The sequence below is a fragment of the Lepidothrix coronata genome, unplaced genomic scaffold (genome assembly GCF_001604755.1).
Source record: "Lepidothrix coronata isolate B3197 unplaced genomic scaffold, Lepidothrix_coronata-1.0 Scaffold12, whole genome shotgun sequence".
Taxonomy (NCBI): Eukaryota; Metazoa; Chordata; class Aves; order Passeriformes; family Pipridae; genus Lepidothrix; species Lepidothrix coronata.
This window is the reverse complement of record NW_016690192.1, coordinates 6,548,468-6,568,056: the sequence shown is the minus strand read 5'-3', so window position 1 is coordinate 6,568,056 and position 19,589 is coordinate 6,548,468. Positions and strand designations below refer to the sequence as shown.

The 19,589-nt window shown below is 44.6% G+C and overlaps 1 protein-coding gene across 4 annotated transcripts in view; it reads right to left on the bottom strand.

Moving 5' to 3' along the window:
• Window positions 1-57: 57 nt before the first annotated feature.
• Window positions 58-19,589, bottom strand: part of CACHD1 (cache domain containing 1) — a 92,756-nt gene continuing 73,224 nt past the window's right edge. For 2 of the 4 annotated variants that reach the window (XM_017805465.1, XM_017805468.1), the window contains exons 14-27: window positions 18,899-19,041; window positions 17,928-18,109; window positions 16,355-16,465; window positions 13,254-13,376; window positions 11,180-11,279; window positions 10,952-11,068; window positions 9,513-9,673; window positions 8,437-8,523; window positions 8,108-8,224; window positions 6,845-6,996; window positions 6,292-6,453; window positions 5,213-5,290; window positions 3,940-4,041; window positions 58-1,687 (exon numbers count right to left, since the gene is read on the bottom strand). In XM_017805465.1, coding sequence (XP_017660954.1) covers window positions 1,449-1,687; window positions 3,940-4,041; window positions 5,213-5,290; window positions 6,292-6,453; window positions 6,845-6,996; window positions 8,108-8,224; window positions 8,437-8,523; window positions 9,513-9,673; window positions 10,952-11,068; window positions 11,180-11,279; window positions 13,254-13,376; window positions 16,355-16,465; window positions 17,928-18,109; window positions 18,899-19,041 — 1,874 coding nt within the window. In that variant the 3' untranslated portion in view covers window positions 58-1,448. Of the gene's footprint in view, window positions 1,688-1,839; window positions 2,771-3,939; window positions 4,042-5,212; window positions 5,291-6,291; window positions 6,454-6,844; window positions 6,997-8,107; window positions 8,225-8,436; window positions 8,524-9,512; window positions 9,674-10,951; window positions 11,069-11,179; window positions 11,280-13,253; window positions 13,377-16,354; window positions 16,466-17,927; window positions 18,110-18,898; window positions 19,042-19,589 lie in introns of those variants that run through there. The other 2 variants (XM_017805467.1, XM_017805466.1) reach the window with 2 other exon arrangements.

Genomic DNA, 19,589 nt, shown 5'->3' with positions numbered 1-19,589 from the left:
TTCAGCCAGAAAAGGAAACTGAGACAGAATCATTTCCATGTAGCCACTATTCACAGATCTATACTTTATATACAGTTTATTTCACTAGAGATTTTAATTTTATACATAGTATAAAGGGGTATCCTGGTATCACACATATAGTTATTTTACTGTACTGTTTAAGAACCAATTTTTACATAATACAGTATTAAGTACCATATTAATTAAAACAAGTGATTTTTAAAAAAAACCTACATATAAATGGATGTTTATCATATGCACAGTGCAAGAGTGTTTTTATATCCTCATAATCACAAAATGTGAATCTAAAATACAACACTGATTTCAAACTAATTCATAATTATGATGCCCTGTGTTGTAGACATTGATTAATCTTTGTTTGAATTACCAAGCAATGTTAAAATTCCAGACAAACAGCAGCAGCAGCAGCTTCTCACGATGATTTCAAGATTTCTTCCACAGTAACCCAAGTTTTACAAAACACTGGTTTATCCCTACTTCTGGTCTCAACAGTGTCCTAAAGAAACAGGAGAATGGCACAGATTCCATCTGGGATTATCTGGCAACTAATGCTAAATAAATTCTTTATTACTTCCACACAGGAATCCTTTAAGGATGATCAAAGAGGTAAAGCTGGAGAGATTTATGGGCAGAACTCTCAGAATTTTAGTTATGGAGTACAGGATTTCTCCTCTGCAAATCGGAAGACAATACTGTAATAAGAATCAGGTTGGAATATTTACAGAAAACCATTGTGGAAAAGAAAGCATTCCTAATGTAAACACCGAGTCAGAAAGGACTTCTTCATTTTCCCATTGCAGAGTGGGGCACTGGATGAACATCAGCTAATAAGGAACAGATGTGTCTCCTTTAGAAGAACCACTTCACCATCACAGGATGCATGTGGTGCTTGTTGAGAATTGCTAACACATTTTCTCCCTCCCTCCCCCCAAAGTTTGAAGTTCAATAAATAGTAGAAAAATAATCCTTTACTTAAAAATCTTGAGATGCATTGTCCCAGGTTCCATACAGCAATGTTGGAGCAGGGAACTTTCCACGCGCAGAGAAACCAACAGCCCTCCCCCTGCTCTGTCTGGCACTTCTGTAGCCTTCAGCTGCACAGATTTCTGCTCTTCCAGTTAAGGAAACCAAATCATCTCTGGCTCTTTTAAGCGCTCTCTCTCTCCTCTTGGCTCAGCACAAAGCTCCAGCTGCTGTATAAACTCACGGCCCCGCTCCTGGAGGTCTAACGTGCCTCCTGCTCCATTCCATTCAATGTTTTGGCAGGTCCATTCATCAAGCACGTCTCCAGTTCAGAGCCAACCTTACATTTATAAAAATGTAAAGCTTTGATGCCTAAGTTTACTGGGGAAGTCAGTGAAGTTGTCCCAGGGGAGCAGCACAGCCCCTGAGCTGCTCAGCGGTCCTGTCCCTCGCGCCGTCGGCCATCAGCACTCGGCATCCACAGTGTGTACCGTGACCGCAGCCTGCAGGTGGTGGCTGTGGTGGAGGGTTGGGTGGTGCAACCGGTAGTGGTGGAACTTGTGGCTCAGCAGGGCGGCTGTCTGAGGGGGGGTGTCCAGGTCCAGGTCTTCGTCGTGGTTCCCGACGTCAACGCCGGCCGACAGCGGGTCGTTGTTGCACGGAGGGTTCTCGCTGTCCTCCTGAGGGCTCATCGTGCTGTAGCCTAAGGAAATGGCAGCACGGAGGGTTAAAAGCAAGACTAAAAGGTCTGACTGCTGCACCCTTCATGGAACCAGACGCAGAGTGCTTTACAGAGAGAATAAAACTACTTTCCTTAATAAACAGAAAAACAAAACCAAAACCTTCCCCTCCTGTAAGTCTATAATGGGTCCCTTTCCCTGCCACTGTCTTTGGTTATAAACTTTGGGTCTGTACCACCCCAAAGAGTAACAAGAACCATGTGTTCAGCAATTTGTTACAGCAGAATTGTTGGCACCGATTTCAAAACCAAAACATAAGATACCACCCCAAAAAAATCTGTTAGATATTACCTGGATTTTTAAACAGACAAGAAATAAGTGGGATCCACTCCCACGTACCTCTGTTCCTACCATCTACACCTTTCCTGGATTACCAGTTACTGTATCTGGAAGCACCAGAATCTCTTCACATCATTGTGTTTTATAATCTTAGTATTTAATTTTTAAAAGGATGAGAGCACCTTTCACCTGTGAGGCTCTGTTGGCAAAATCCAAGCACGTGTGTTTAATGCTGGGGAGCTTTCCATACTTAAGGAAATCTATGGAATCCTCCTGGGAAGGGTTTCAAACAGCAAGTCCATTAAGCCAAACTGTACTGACACTTCCCGCTGAACTCATGCACGTGGTGCAATTAACTCAGGGCTCTCTTTTGGCTAAAATATCTGCTACTGGAGTCTAAAAAGTTAAAAGAAACAGATCAGGAGTGGTGAGACATCCATTCCCTGGGATATCCTAAGGAAATGATGTCACTGGAAAGGCAGCTAACAGCTAACCCTTGCAGGCTCAGCCAGGAAACTGTTTCCTAACAGGTCCCTTTCCTTTGAAACAGGTGCTTCAAGTTACTGGGAGATTTGGATTTATCACTGAAACCAGCTATTTCCAGCCTGCAGTACAAACAAATCCACCTCGGTATCTCTAAATGGAGAAACACAAGTGCAATTTAAACGGAAATATATCTTGCTTTAAACAGAAAAATAATCCTTCTCAAAAACTGAGGAACCACTGGTGCTTCTGAGCATCTTGGTCAGGTTTTCAGCTGGAGACACCTAAAAGAAGAGTGTTAAAAATAGCAGGCTGAGCACCCAAAGCTGGCTCTCATTTCCCATGCTCTGAGTCACGGCTTCTAACTGGCAGGGAGGAATTGGGGAAGGAGACTGGGCAGCCCTTTGAAGAAGATGGAATTACAGGAACTAAAAATAGTGGCACACATTTCAGATGGAGGTAGGACAGTTCCCCTGCTGACCCTGACAGGAGGACTAAAAGATGGGAAGGATTTCCTAGGGCTGCAAGAAATGGAGCAAAGGGAGCATTAATCTGGCAAATCTGCCTCAGCACAGGTAATCTGGCCCCAAATCCAGGGTAATTCCTCCTACAGCAAGATTGGCTCACAGACATCTGTTCATCCACATTCCAAGGCTTTGGCCTTTGGATTTCCTGTCCCTCAGCAATTCCATTAGTGCAACCACTGTTTAATACTGGAACAGGTCTGCTGTCACATACTCAGCCACTATGGCTCCCAGCTAGAGGTGACAGCTGTGCAGACTTGTCTAACCCTCCTCTTAATTTCTGTTAAGCCTCCTCATGAGTCAACAGCATTACACCCTTCTAACAGCTTTCCAGATTTAAAGGGACTTAGTCTCAGGGCAGCAGGGACATACCCAAACTCCCTGAACCTAATGGTGATCAGTATTTGCTTAAAGGTGCTGGAAGATCTTAGAATTATGGAATGATTTGGGTTGGAAGGACCTTAAAGCTCATCTTGTTCCAATTCCCTGACATGGGCAGGGACACCTTCCACTATCCCAGGTTACTCCAAGCCCTGTCCAACCTGGCCTTGGACATTTCCAGGGATGGGGCAGCCACAGCTTCTTTGGGCAACCTGTGCCAGGGCCTCATAGGAAACGATTTCTCTCTAATATCCCATCTAAGCCATTCCCCTTGTCCTGTCACTACAGTTCCTGATAAAGGTTCCCTCTCCAGCTTCCCTGTAGCCCCTTCAGATATTGGAAGGTGCTGTGAGATCTCCACAGAACCTTCTCTTCCCTGGGCTGAACAGACCAAGTGTCAGAACTGTTTAACCGTGAAGCAACACAGCAGAATGTTTTTTGTCTGGTTTGAGTTTTGGCTGCCTTATCTGCAATATGCCAGACACCTGAAGGAACCCAGGTCACCCCAGTGATTTCTGTGGGGCCAGGGCAGTGATCCAAGGCCTTACCGTGGTCGCTCTCAGTGCCGGATCGGCCCCAGTAGCGTCGCCGGCGCTCGGGGCTGTGCGCGTGGCGCTCGATCACCGCCGCGATGAACCGCGTGTTGCTGACTGCGGACACACAGACACAGCTGGGCGTAAACCAAGGGTCTCACTGAACAGGGAACGCACTTTCTGTAACTAATTCTTCTGCAGTACTTCTTAAAAGAATCACAGAATCTGCTGAGCTGGAAGGGACCCATAGGGATCATCAAGTCCAACTCTCAGCCCTGCACAGGACCATCCCCAAGAGTCACACCACGTGCCCCAGAGGATCATCCAAACACTCCTTGAGCTCTGGCAGCCTTGGTGCTGTGACCACTGCCCTGGGGAGCCTGTTCAGTGCCCAGCCACCCTCTGGGGGAAGAACCTTTTTCTGAGATCCAACCTAAACCTGCCCTGACACAACTTCAGGCCATTCCCTTGGGTCCGGTCACTGGTCACTGACAGAGGAGGAGTAAAGAGTGGTGTTTAAATGTGGAATAGATCAAGATCTAGCCAAACTCGTTCACCTTGGATTAACAGAATTCAGAGAATTACTGTGCCAATGCTTAAGAACCTGTGACAGCACTGAAAGCTGACTCAAAACAAAACTAAAAGGGACGTGGAGAAGCAGTAGATGCAAGCCATGAAGCTCAGAATCCTTATTTTTCTATCTTTGAGTGTTGACACAGTTTCAAATCTTGAGTATTGTTTTAGTGAGGGCCCAGAGAGAGGAATCTGGTCCGACCTTGGAGCTTTCCTGGAGTTTAGGTGGACCAGCTCAGCTTACAGCATACCAGGATCATGTAAAGTGCCGTTTTGACTGAATGGCAAAGAACTTTGGGCATCCAAAATCAATGCAAAGAAGATTTACTGCCAGGTTTGTTGGCCATACTTGCCAGACTTGGCTTCTGCTTTCCAAGGCTGAACAAGGAGAGGAGTTTTCCATGCCCTGTGCTGTCACAATGGCAATTTTTAAGCTGATCAGAGTTACTTCTGGAAGTGGTCATCACCAGGGGGTGTAAGGGGCAAAGCTCCTCCACACATAATGGAGAATAATCTTTTAAAAGTGAAAAATGTAATTTTTCAGCAAGAGACTAAAGGTGCACTGGACATTACAGTTTGAGTTAAAACACTGTTCTGTCATTACTACTGTGGCTCAGCACAGGGCTTCCTCATACATTTTTAATTCTAGAGCATTAAAAAACAAATGGCTCCTTTAGTTTAACATTTTTTTACAGCAGAGTGGTTTGGTACTTACTGATTCCTCTGTCTTCATGGCTGTCATCGTCCCTCTCGTCCCTATCATTTTCCAGGTTGGACATACGCACTGACATTTCTACACACCATTACAAACAGAAAAATGCAACTGTTAAGAGAAAAATTTTGGATCATCTTACTACCAATTGTCACCCTGGCAACAGAGTGGGAGCACTTTGTCTGTGAATAGATGGTCTGAGCTGGGGGTACTCTTCTTCCAATACAGATGGGGCTGGGAATACCAGGAAAATGCCACACCCCACCTCCCCCTGAGAGGAACCAGCTTTGAAGTTCTGAAGAAAGTTGTCTGATTTAAAACAGAGCTGGGGCATAATCAAATATAGAGGTAATGAGCCCTGATCACACTTAGAATCACAAAATGGTTTTGGTTGGGAGGGACCTTAAAGATCACCTCCTTCCAATGCCCTGCCATAGGCAGGGACACCTTCCACTTGACCAGGTTGCTCCAAGCCCCATCCAACCTGGCCTTGGACACTTCCAGGGAGGTGTTCTCACCCTTGTATCTTTATCTTTCCACCAGTATCCCTTCTCCCAACACAGTTTTCTCTCAGACTTCAGTGGTTTTATCTATCTATGCACAGACATTCCATGAGCGTCACATGGACCAGAAGCAGGAGACACAAGTGAAAAAAGATACATTCCAAACAGACCAAGCAAAAGGGTGTGAAAACTGTGTCACTTCCAAAAGCAGCACTGTTGGGCAGAACTAAATATGTGCAATGGGTCTGCTGTGACAAGGGGCAGAGAGTTGGGAAGCTGGGATTAGCATTTGAGCTCTGGAAGAAGCTTAACTTATCTCCCTGAGCAGAACTGCGTGTTGAGGGCTTTGAGCACTCCTTGGGCAGCAGCAGGTCTGGCTGCACCCAGGAGAGGGCAGCAATACACAGCACCCAGGGCCAGGCCTGGCTTCTCCAAGGGCTCCAAAAGTGAAATAAAACAGGGTGAAACATCGAACCAAAACCAAGGGAAGAGCTCGGGGATTGCTTTTTTGGATGGGTTTTTGTTGTGTTGGTTTTTTTTCAATTCCCAGTCTGCTATTTGTGTCTCCTGAGTGCTCACCCTGGGCAGCCAGTGGGGACATGTGCTGGTGGCTCCGGCGGTGGATCTGGTGCCGGTACGCGTACACGGCCAGGACAAGCACCATGATGCAGCCCATAATGCCCCCAGCCACTGGGCCCACTGGGGCACTCTTGATCATGTTCAGAGTGATGACTTCATCTCCTAAAGCAAAAGGGACAAAACAGAGAAACCCCCCCACCATAAATGCTCTGCACAAAGGTTTAAATCAACAGCATGAAAGATTAGAGAAGCTCTGAAAGGGCTTCTGGGTGCTCAGCTGCACACACTTGGAATAGGAGAAGAAATTCAGAGAGGGTACATCTTAAAGGATACATCCTAAAGACAGGCACCTGTAGCTACACATCAGTATTTTCAAAAATGTAATACCAACAACAGGCCTGATTGCTGCTTCTTTACTGGTTGATGCATTTTTTATGCTGATTTATCACTGGCCTAAGATATAAATGTCATGTGAAGCATGTTCTGAACTGACAGTGCATGTTATGGAATACAAGCAGTTAAAGGCAGCACCTGCTCAGAAAGGCCAAGTTACCTATTGCTCCCAAGTCATCCACGTACGGGCTCTTGGCTCCCACAATGCCACCAAAACACTCCTTCTGAGGGGCACAGTAGGACTTGTCCAGGTGGGTCTTCCCATCGCTGTCCACCATACACCACTCGCAGTCCAACACTCCAAAGCAATCCCTGAGCATTAGAAACCAAAGAAGAGAGAGTTACTTTCCAATCCAATGCCTCTTGTTTGCAAAGCTCAGCCTGTTTGGGAATCACGAGACAGAGGGAGACCAAAATCACCCCAAAACCCTCATGAACTTAACATTTAGCCAGAAAAAACTTCCATGGAAATGCTCAAGTATCACAAGGGAAGTTACACAGGGAAACTGCATCTCCAAAGTGCACCTTCCAAGTCTGTCTGCTTTGTTTTTTTCTTCCATCACTCAGCCTGAGCAAAGGGAGAACTCCTCCTTGTAACTCCTCCAATAAAACATTTCTCAGTGTGGTGAAGTCTGGCCAATTTTTTTCTGCAGCCTTTGGAGGATGGAAGAAAGGATTTGGGAAGTCTGGTCAGAGCATGACATGTTCTGGCCATCTCAGGTGCCTGGAGACTGCTCAGAAGTAGCAAAAATAAGCCCTCAAACTTCTCCACACAATGCCAGGAGCAGAACCTCATTCTGGCATCCTACTTTTTATTTCCTTCTGTCATGGTTTAAGCTCAGAAGGAAATTAATCTCGATGCAGCTGCCCCCTCAACCCCCCCCTGCAGTGGAATGGGGAGGAGAATCAAAGTAAAACTTGTATGTTGAGATAAGAACAGTTTAATGATTGAAAATAAAGTCAAATACAATCATTATGGTAAATAATAATAATGATAATAAAAAGGAAAGAGGTGATGCACAGTGCAATTGCTCACCACCCGCTGACTGACACCAGACCCCTCCCTTTCCCAACCCAGCTTGGCACCTTCCAGGGCAGGAAGTTCCATGGTGTGGAATATCCCTGTGGTCAGCTCAGGTCACCTGTCCCAGCTATGCCCCCTCCCACTGGCAGGGCATGAGACAAGAAAAAGTTCCTTGACTTGGGGTGAACACAACTTAGCAAAACCCAAACCATCAGTCTTATCAACACCATTCTCATTCCAAATCCACACAGCACTGGAACAGCTACTGAGGAGAAATTAACTCTACCTGGCTAAAACCAGGACACTTTCTCTTTTTCTTTAAAACATGTGAGGAAGAGCTATTTCCACTGGATTATTTCCACAGCAGTGTGTTTTGAGGGATGGAGAAGGCCAGCTTACCCACTCTCTGTCCTCTGGTTGCACTGGGTATTGATACACTGTGGGAGGGCATCCTGCAGGCTCGGGTCAATGGCTGTGAACGTCATGGGCTCCTGATGGACTTCACAGCTTGGGTTCCTGGAGTGGGGCAAGAAGCAAAGCCATGTATCACAAAAGCAGGCAAAGCATAATCAGATAAAAACGTCTCCTTTTCCAATTGCATATCATCTGCTTAATTATACTAAAAATACTGCCTGTTAGATGCTGTGTCACCTGTAAGTCAGCAGGACACGGGAGTGATTTGTTAATTAAGGTGTCCCTGCTGTCCATGGTTGGAGATCTGCTCTCACCTGCTCTCGGCGTTGGTCAGGTTGCCGGTGCACTCGTTCACCTCCAGTGGGCACTCACAGGGACACTCACACTCATTCTGCTCCATCCTTCGGGGGCAGAAAACACACAGAAACCCCATCAGACACTGCACCAGGATTTTAACCCCACGGCACAGCTCTGGAACAGCAGTTCCCATGGAGAAGGCTTTTAAGTAACCCTTCTCCTTCCCCAGGAACAGGGATTGCTCTGTTCTGCACTGGGACTGAGGACAACGTCATGACAGTTGCCTCTGGAATTCCAAAAGCAGGAAACCCTTGGCCAAGCCTCAGATCTAGATGGAAGGATCCCTCTTGCCAGTGCAACAAACATGTAATGATAGTGTAGGCAAAATCTTCTGGATCCCCTTAAAGAAAAACTATATCGGTCCACATAAAATCATGGACATTCATATGCCAGAAGAAAGGGCCTGGCCCACAGGAAACTGCCTCTGAGCCACTGAATTTCTCAAGGTCTTTTAACATTATCTACCCAAACATCCCAAATTCCTCGTGAAGGGACGAGGAGGGGCAGGCACTGATCTCTTCTCTGTGGGGACCAGAGACAGCACCCAAGGGAATGGCCTGAACTTGTATCAGGGCAGGTTTAGGTTGGATCTCAGGAAAAGGTTCTTTCTTCAGAGGGTGGTTGGGCACTGAACAGGCTCCCCAGGGCAGTGGTCACAGCACCAAGGCTGCCAGAGCTCAAGGAGTGTTTGGATGATCCTCTGGGGCACGTGGTGTGACTCTTGGGGATGGTCCTGTGCAGGGCTGAGGGTTGGACTCGATGGTCCTTATGGGTCCCTTCAAACTCATATATTCTGTGATCTCAAGAACAAACGACTCTGGTTTAAATACTCTGACAACCTGGCAAGGATTAGAGGTACCCCAAGTCCTTGTGCCTCTTACAAAGAGCACAGGCAAAGCAACTATTTTATTTTGCCTTCAGTTTTGCACTGATTTAGCTTATAAAATAAATGAGTTTTTGTAAACCTTGAATCAAGGAGGAGGGAAGAAGTGAATTCCTGGACCAGTCCGTTCCTTGTCCATGCCCTGCTCACCTGTGGCAGTTGAGGCAGAGCCTGTCCACCATGCTGCAGGCACAGAAAGCCAGAGAGTCACAGGTCTCATTGACGATTCCCACAAAGGCATTGGTGCCTGGGATCCTCGTCAGCCTGTACTTGGAGCAGTGACTGCCGTGCACAAGGTTTGTCAGGTCACCCTGGGGAAAAACAAAGAGTGTCAGTGGTGTAAAACGTTGGTTTAGGGAGCTGAGGACTCCCCCTCTTCCAAGGAAACACAAATGTGTGGGAGTGTCACCTTCATAAAAGTGTTCATCAACCTGTTGAGTTTTGCTTCCAAGGTACTACTGGGTGAAAAGACTTCGCTGAAGATAGAAAAGGATATGATTTCCTTGTGAAGATTACAAGATATGGCATCAGCAGGTGACATTTCACTCCCTCCCATCGTTTGCCAACCTGTCCCCACTGCACCAGCCATGGCTGGGTGACCTCCACAGAGGCTCTGCTGTGACAGGGAGGTACCACCACCACATGCTGAAAACTTCCTGGCACGTGTGCCATAAAAACTGTACCCCAGCACTGTCCTGCTGGGATCAGACTCATTCCTGATTCCTTTTTCCATGCCACTGTCTGAAGTTTTTGCACCAACCTCCACAATTTCCTTCACAATAACGCACTTCCTACTTTGCATTTCAAGTGTGGGGAAAACGTTTAAGCCTATCTGAAAATGTTTAAGCCTAGCTGACATAAATCAGTGTATTTGACAAGATTTTCAAATATTTTTGACACTTATTTCCCACCACCTTCTCTCGGTAACAACTGAAAGGCATTATTTCAAGAGCAGGTTCTCCCACAGAGAATAATTCTGGAGTGACTTTGCCAGCATGGATCTGTGGTGCTGTGAGGGATGACAGACCCTGGCTTAGACCCCTCAGTGTGGCTGAGCACAAGAGAAAGCTCACACACAACTCACAGGGACCACAAAACATTCAGGATTCAGACTCATAAATGATACTCTGTGAATGCTTACCTACATTGCACCAGTAAATGGATTTATTTGGACCCCTAACAAAAAGATAAGTTAATAAAGACCTCGCAGGAGGATGTGACACTAGTCAGAGCTGGAAGCCAGAGGTCAAGTCAGAGGATGCAAAGCAAAAAAATCCTAATTATTGGTGGAAAATCCTCACCCAGCAACAGAGAATTGCCCTTATTTTCATGATGCTGGCTGAGATTGTGCAGACACCAACCACAGCTGGCCAAGGATCACATCCATAAGCCCTGTGTGTCAACAGGCTCCTCGTGTGAGCACAGTTGCACTGGGTTTGTGTTTGGAGAGGGGAGCAGAGGCCAATCCACACGGAAGGCTGGCTCCCGGTCCCGCCTGCTGATCCTGGCAAGGCTTTGTTTCCACCAAAAGAAACCCAACCCAACCAAAGTACATTCAAAAGCAAAATAAAATAGAAAAACACACTTACCACTAAGCTGGTATTGAATTTATAAAACCGCTGAACTGTCCTGTCACTGAAGCTGTTGCAGAGGTTTTTCTTGACGAAGTTTGGGTGGTTCAGGATGTCGTTTGCTACCAGAGGCTCCTAAGAGGGAAATGTGGGACTTTATGCCTTTGGAATCAGACACAAACAGCAGCTGCTCTGCAGCTCAGAAATTAGAAATTATGGGAATAAACCGAGGAAAAGGAGCCAGACCTTGTGTGTGATGTGCTGCTGCTCCACAGGCGCATGTCCTTTGGGATCGATGAGGGTGGGATGTGCCACGAGGTACCCCCTGTCCTCCATGATGAAGCACCTGTCCACAATGAACACAGTGAGAGCCCTCCATGAGGCCTTCAGAGAAACAGGGTGAAATAAAACATGATCCTAAATTTACAGCCAGAGGAGGAACTTTTAAAGGCTTCCATGTATGAAAAGAACAGGGTCATCAAACAAATTCACTGCAAAGTGTCTCTAAAGAATGTGTCGGGTATTTCCCTGAAGCTTTTCCATCTGTTACTGTTCCAGCGAGCCTGGACCATCACACTTGGAAATGAAGCTGATTAAAACCAGAAAGGAAAACCCATCAGTGGATTGTCTGATTGGGGAAGATCCAGAAAGAAATGAAGCATAACAAACTTGGAAAGCTTTAACAGTTTATTAATCTACTATGTGACTAATTAAACAGAGCTTTCACACTCCCCTTTAATGACTTCCTGCTTCAGAATTCAATTTAAGGGGGAGATAAATCACTCCTGCTTCACTCTCAGCCTTCCCAACTTTTCCTCTCTGTTTTCACTCTTCCCATTAGTTTCCTGTGTGATCTCAGGGAAGCAATGTTGGATCTGTGTCCCACTCCAGAAACCAGTGTGCTGGGAGGTTGAATCCACCCTCTTTTCCCCCTCTCCTGTTTCCACAGCCACAGCACTGGGACGGCACCAACATCAAGAGACTTGGTGGCCACAGAAGGGACACAGGGAAAGTAAATGCCCCAGTGGATGCTCCCAAATGTTCCCGTGGTGGCAGCCACGTCCTCGGTACAGTGGGAATCTGGCTGGATCCCGGCCCTGTGACTTCCAAGGCTGTGATTCCTGTGGTGTGTGTTAGATCCCTACAGCCAGGAGGGAGAGCAGAGAGCACTGAAAGCCATCTGGACTCCTTAAGTGTACAGAGCAGTCAGGAAAACTTGGAGTTGGGCTTTTGGGGGGGGGGTTTGCATTAGAAATGCATGTAGTAATGGTGTGTTTTCCCTTTTTCCTGGAAGATGCTGCAGGAAACAGGAGAATGACTGGGCTCATGGTGACCTCAGAACTCTGCAGAGAGAAAAAGCTTAGTAGAGATACTCTAAGATACCCAAACACCTGCATTCACCCAGAGGCCAGAAGCATTAGATCTATATTAGGATGGTCTAACATTGAACAATATGCTCAAAATTCCTCATTTAGGGAATGTAGGAACAGAATAAAGATCTGATCTTGTTGATTACCAGTTGTTTTTTACTGGGAGGGAGGAATGCCAAACCAGAAATCCTGGTTTATTTTTCTTATACACCATAAAGTATATAAAAAAATACCCAAACCCGAAAAGAACTGGGAGGATGACAGAAAACCACTTCCCTTCCCAAATTTAAGGTTTAAAAGCAAACAAAGAACCAACAACAATGTCCAAACCATGTTATCAAATCACTCCAGAGCCAAACCAGAGTCTACCCCACCCCCCCACGTGATTTTTCAAAAAAGGATAGAAAGGAACAACTAAGATACACAGGGATCTGAATGAAATTAGATACTCCAGATGAAATCAGACCTCTTCTGACTAGTGCTGTGCTATGTATTTCTGAGGAAAAGCTAACAAAAGTATATTTTAATTTAATAACCATAGTTAAAATAACTAAAGATACTGTATCATTATTACATGCTCACAGTAACTAAATAGGTAAAATTAAAACAAACAGAAGAACTGGGAAGTGTGTTCATTTAATAAAGAATGTTTTTTTTCCCCCAGAATTTCAGTGACGTCTAAATATAACAAAAAAAAATAAAATCAGTTATCTTCTGCTTTTATAATCCTGCAGACTGTTTACTTAGCTGATGGCAGTTTGATCTTGAATAACAAAAGCATCCATGTAATCTTTATGAGAAGGACAAATTTTACTCAAAATCAGAGAACACATACTGAAAGTAACAGAATCTTTGAATAAATTAAGTCGGAAAGAACCTCTGGGTCATCTGGTTAAAGAAAAAGAAAATGAATACTTTAGATATTTCCTGCCTGGCAGGAACAGCTTTACCTGATTTTGTTCCCCCCATCTTGGTTACAAACAGGCAGCAGGTCCATGAGAACTTTGTAGAAGTATCTCAGGGTGAAGTCAATGCCCATCACTGCCACTGAATGTCCTGAGGACATCTGTGCACTGCAGAGAGGGGAGGAAAAAAGGGGGAAAGGCTTTTAGGGCTGTATTAATTAATGTTTTAATTAATTAGTGCTCTGCTTGAAAGGGGACTGGCTTCCCTGGCACATCCACACCTCCATGGGAGCTCAGCTCACCCTGCTCATGTTGGAATGGACAATTGGAGCAGCTGTGAAGGAGGGAACAGTGAGAATCTGGGAATTTGCTGCAAATCCTCAAGTTTCTCCACATAAATTCCTCTTCATACAACCAGCACATGGAGTAGGCAGGAGACAGCCTGGGACTGGATCACACTCTTCTCCCCACAGGCTGTTCTCCCTCCACTCAACATACACCCCCTACCACCTACAGACATTTAATATTTAGGAACATAAATTAGGATTAAAAATTGCCCACCCTCACAAATGAAGGCAGGACACAGTTCTTGCATTCCCAGTACCCAAATCCCCACCAGCTGGGGGGGTTACCTGCACCCTCCTCTCTACTCAGCCCCCAGGTGAGGACCTGAATGTGAAGCTGCCATAGACATTGTGCTAAATCCCTAAAACTCCAAAGTGTAAGAGGGATTATGAATCTTAGGCAGAAAATAAAGGAAAATAATACTTATTAGGGCAGGTTATGAAAATGATCATACGATGGGGTGATGTGCAGTAACCTGCAGCTGGACTGAGTGAAGAGGGAATTTCTCTCTCCTCCATTTTCAACACCCAAATTCTCCAAGCTTTCTCCCTGCAGGACTCAGAGGACACAGGCAGACCAAGTCCCCTCTCATCCCTGAAGGACACAAAAGGATCAGCTCCTCCTCAAATCTCAGGGCATAATATTTGCACCTCTGTGGACCTTACACTGATGACCAAGGAGACACCTTTGACTTGCTACTTTTCAAAATTTCCTTTTCTACATAATTTTATCTCTGAAGACAGGAATAAAAACGTTCTGAAAAAGATGATGTTGAAAGGCACTGCTGGACTATACAAAGCAGAGTTCTGGCAACCCCTTATCCATGTAAACCCAGCTCTGTTTACTGGACTGGAGTTTGTTTGCTTTTCAAGAGGTACAGTGGAGATGTAGTCAGATCTAATTTGTAGGTATATAAACATAGATTTTAAAAACCTGCATTTAATTTATTGTTAACATAACCCATTTCGTGGAGAAGGAAAGGGAAAAGGATGACAGGAAGCAGCACAGATACATTTAACTGAATGTGACAGGGCATCAAGCTTTCAAGTTCCTGCTCTGTCCTAACAGACATAATGCCATAAGGAAGGTTGTAAATATTTGAGCTTCATTTTTAAGCATTAAATCCTTCTGGTTTGCTGATATCAACTGTATTAAACAACTTCTTACATAAATCTTCTATTCCAAGCCTCTAAAAAAAGAAGTAAGATATACATGACACAGGAATGAGAGGTAAGTGTCAGCTCCAGACACATTGATGTTGGTATTTAAACCCTCCCAGCAGTCTCTCATGCCAAAATGCCTGTTAACGCCATGGATTTCTCCCCCACCCCTCTGGATTTTTAACTCAGACCTCTTTGGGGATTAGAACTGCATGTGACTATAAGCTTCAGAGGTCATATTTACCCAGGAATCACACTCACATCTGCCAAACTTTGTTTAACCGTTCTTTAATCATGTTCTAATAACCCACATGAGCTTTAAGTTCTTAAAGCCAAGTAAACCATCTCCTGTTAGATAAAAATCAGAATTGTGATTAATTGCATTTCTCTACTTCCAAAAGTGCTTATTTCCCCTCAGTAAATTCCTCTGTGAGAAGCACCACGAGGGCTTTGGAGTTGATAATGCTCCTGCCAAAACACACAGGCAGATGTCCCGTGGTGGGAAATCCCACAGAGGGCAGAGGAATCTCTGGGAAGAGTAGAGAGGCAATGTCCCATACTCTGCTGGCTTTGAGAACTGTGTTTACCAGTACATTAGAAGTACCTTGTACTTGTGGGCTGTTGGATGGGGTGTGTGCAGAAGCCACAGTGAAAGTCTTACAAGAAACAACGTGTAAAAATCAAAATTAACTACTCTTCCTGAAACTTGGCAGAGTTTATGATAGAAATGTTTGGCACACGTTCTGTAAACTGGCCTCCTTTAAACATCCTGCATCCCAAACCTCAGCCTTAGGGCCAGGAGGGAACTGGGACAAAACCAGTCTGGTCCTTCAGGAAAAGGTCATTTCAGAGAATCACAGAGTATCCTGAGTTGAGAGGGACCCACAAGGATCCTCCAGTCCAAATCCTGGACTGACCCCACTTCTCCTGCCAAAATTAACTTATCAACATCTGTTGTGATGGTCCTTCAGCTGTATGTGGGGTTTGACCCCAAAGGCACCCTGTTCAGAAAGTGCTGGATTTAAACAGCCCAGGTAGAGCTCCCCAATTTCTGGAGTATGGACAGCTCTTTAATTAAGCCCATTTGTGGCCTGACTTCTCTTTGCTTTTGGATCTGCTTTCACTTCTTATTCCTTTCCAAACATCACCCTGGTATTTACAACTTCAGAAGTGTAAGTGTGAGTAACTTCAGGAAATTTAGAGATTAGCAGCCCTGATGGAGAAGCATTTAACTACCAGCAGAGAGGGAACACATTCCAAACTGCCTAAGGAAAGCAATCCTTCTTCTCCTCCCAATTCTTGGTCATGTACATGTGGTATCTTATCTCATGTTCATCCAGGAGCATGTTCTCACTAATCAATCCCTTTTTTCTATAGGCTGTTATTATTCTGTATTATGCTGTATATTATATGTATAACAATAAAGCTACAGAATTTATATATTCATATAGGATGTATTTTTCACAGTATTTCAATATACTATTGCCACTGAATCTATACAAGGTCAGACTATATTGCACCAAAAGCCCTTTACTCAGCTCTTGAACACACAGGAGTCACCCAGTATTTTTCTCTCCTACCCAAATCAAATCTTGATAATTGGGAATCTTCTTGCCTTACAAAACCTCCAACACCATTTACCTGGAGGAATGGACTGTGTGGCTGATGGTAACAACATAACCAGCCCCTCCAACATCCAAGTAGGGCCCAGTAAAGGTAATCAGTCCTGGATTAGCCACTGCATGCAAGTACCTAAGAGAAGCCAAAAGAAATGTTCATAATTAGTGAAAAATGATTACTGTAACTTTAGGACAGTATCTTTTATTTTGCCAAAGTAAACAGACACTGAATTCTTCACACTGTAAACAATGTCCCACCAACTTAATGTTTCTTAATATTAAATAAGTATTTAAGCACAATTAGTACCTAAACCAGACCAAATGGTTCCCCAGTAAATCCAACTACATTAAAAAAAGCTCAATTTAGTTCTGCATATAAATATTAATGTAATTTTAGACATTTGTTCCCCAGAACAACATCTGACTTAGTGCCAGCAGAGTCTCACACTCAAAGCAAACACTGGCAAAATTATTATATTGCAAACTGAAGAGAAATGACAGAATTGATGCAAGAAAATGCAGAAATATGTCAGACAGTGATTACAAATTACAATCTCTTTTAAAACTCACTGTCAGCATAAAATAAGCCACAATCACATCAAATATCTTCCTACTGTCATAAGAAAGTTTATACAACTGCTGGAAACACTTTTGTGTATGAAAAAGTGATTACTTAGCTTTTCTCTACCCTAGTACATCAATCCATGAGCAGCTTAACTCAATTCTACTTTATTCCCAGTGTTTTCCTTGCATCTTCTTTCCAAAACACTACAAATTTGGCTTTATATAAAACCCAAGACAGCATTTCATGCTGCAGACAGAGTTTTTTCAAACCATGGATTAAGAAAGTCAGTGAAATGTAAAAGAAAATCCAATTCAAACCAAACCCCAAAACAATAATGAAAATAATTTGGGAGCTTTTAAAATGGAGACAAGGAATTGCAAAGGTAAATAACCTGAAGAAAAGCTCATCAGGAACTATGGGCAGGATTATTTCAGGGAAAATATGGGTCAGGAGAGCTGCCAGAGGGTTGGGACTTGGTGGTGGCTCATGTTTTCCTAGTGTCACACTGTGGCAGCACCTGGCCAGGTCTTTCCCACAAATCCCACATGTTGGAACACTCTCCAAGCCCTCTCTGGTCTCAGGCTCCCATCCCAATGTACACAACTATTTGCCCTAATCAGATGCTGGTGCATAATTAACACCCAGAGCAAATCCCTCCTTTAAATCAGTGAGGAAACCCACTATAAACAAACAAAAAGACTAAAATATTTACAACCAAAAATGGCCCAAGGAGCCGAAAACGCTCCCGAATCAGCTAATCCCTGAAGGGGTTGCTCATTTGCTGAATATTTATGTTCCCATCTGCCATAGCTGGGATCTGCAACACAAACTACCACCTAAAATAAAAAGGGTTGAAATTAGAACCAATAAATGTTTTAACTGGCTGCACTTAAGCAAAGTGCTTAAGTACACGATGGAAACATTTCGAGTGAAATGAAAAAAAAAAAAAAACCCTCAGGCTACGAAATCAATTCCAAATATTTTCGTTATTGCCCTGCAAAGCTTTGATAAAGGGACCCTAAAAACTCACCATTGTCTCCTGGTGGGATCAAATGCTTTGTCCATGAGGGAGCCGGGGTAAATGCGGAGCACCCCATTGGGGGTTGCTATGTAACGGCGCACAATGTAACTGTTGAGGCCACTGATCTCCATCTGTGTCATCCATTCATCGGTGCCGTGACTGGTTGCCATTACTTCATTCCTGACAGAGAACTGCAAAACAAAGGAGAGCTGGCAGGGTTCCTCCAAGACTTGCATGAAAAGATAATAAGCTGCTGGCGGGGCTTCCCCAAGAGCCATCGGAGATCATCTAAACTCAATTACTTGGTTAAAGTCTTCTCACACCACACGGATCCGGCACATTCCAAGCAAAGGAAAAGCTTGTTATTATGAAATATTGTTGTCGTTATCTCTGTGGCTTTCAGAGTTTGTTTTCTCACTTCGAGTAAATATAAATAATGCTCTGCTTGCACATAAAATAGGAAACTTCTCGTTTATATCCTTAAGAATACAAAGATATTTCTGCTAAAAATTTACTGTGGTTTTAGTTTTTCTAGGGTTTGTTTCAAGAGCTGCTTATCAAATTCTCACACTCGCTCCTCCTGGGGAATAAGCCCTCTCCCTCCTCTCTCTACTCTTAGACAAGATGTTGGAAATAAATTCCTCCCTGTGAGGGTGGTGAGGCCCTGGCACCAACCTGTGTTTCCCACTGCCAGAGAGCAAGGTTAGATGGGATACTGGGAAGAAATTCTTCCCTGTGAGGGTGGTAAGGCTCTGGCACAGGTTGCCCAGAGAAGCTGTGGCTGCCCCATCCCTGGAAGTGTCCAAGGCCAGGTTGGAGCAGCCTGGTCTAGTGGAAGTGTCCCTGCCCACGGCAAGGGGTGGAATGAGATGGGCTTTGTGGTCCCTTCCAACCCAACCCAGTCTGAGATTCTGTGATTATATAAAGGTGTGGGACATGGTGACCCAGTTCTGCCCAGGGTGGTGACCCCGAGGCCGTACCTTGAGGCCGGGGTTGGCGATGAGCCGCGTGTTGTCGCTCAGATAGGCCGTGTAGTGCTCCACCATCCGCTTCGTCTCGGGCTGGCTCAGGTGCTCGTAGGGGGAGGAGAAACTGCCTGCAGAGAGCATCACTGTAGGGCTTTCTAAAAACATCAAAGCATGAGAAATTTAAGGATGATGCATTACACATATTGCATTGCACATGTTGCATAGTGAAGACATTGGTACCACAAAAGGGTCTCTGATGTGGTGTCCCAGCTGAGGACGGGTGGAAGGAGTTATACTGATGCACTGTCCACTCCTCCACTCTCAGGTCATTGTGGACTGTGAGTGAAGGCAGGAAATGTGAAGTTTTCCACCCAAACCAGAGCACTTCCTAGCACAGTTGTCTCCCCAGTCACTTGAGTTGCACATGAACTAACTTTCCTGCTTCAAAATACAGAAGTCACAACATTAGTCCACTTACTCTGATCTCCGTGTGTTATCTGGTATTTCAGTGCCCTTGTTCTCAAAGTCTAAACAACTTCTGAATTCCTACTTTTGGAAAGATTACAGAAGCTGTAATCTTTCCCTTAAGGAAAGATTTTATGCTAAAGAAGAAGACAGTAATTATCTGTGTTTAGGTTACATATAGCAGAGGAAAACGAAAATGAGCATTTTCAGTCCCAGACAATGAACAACTGGAGAATTA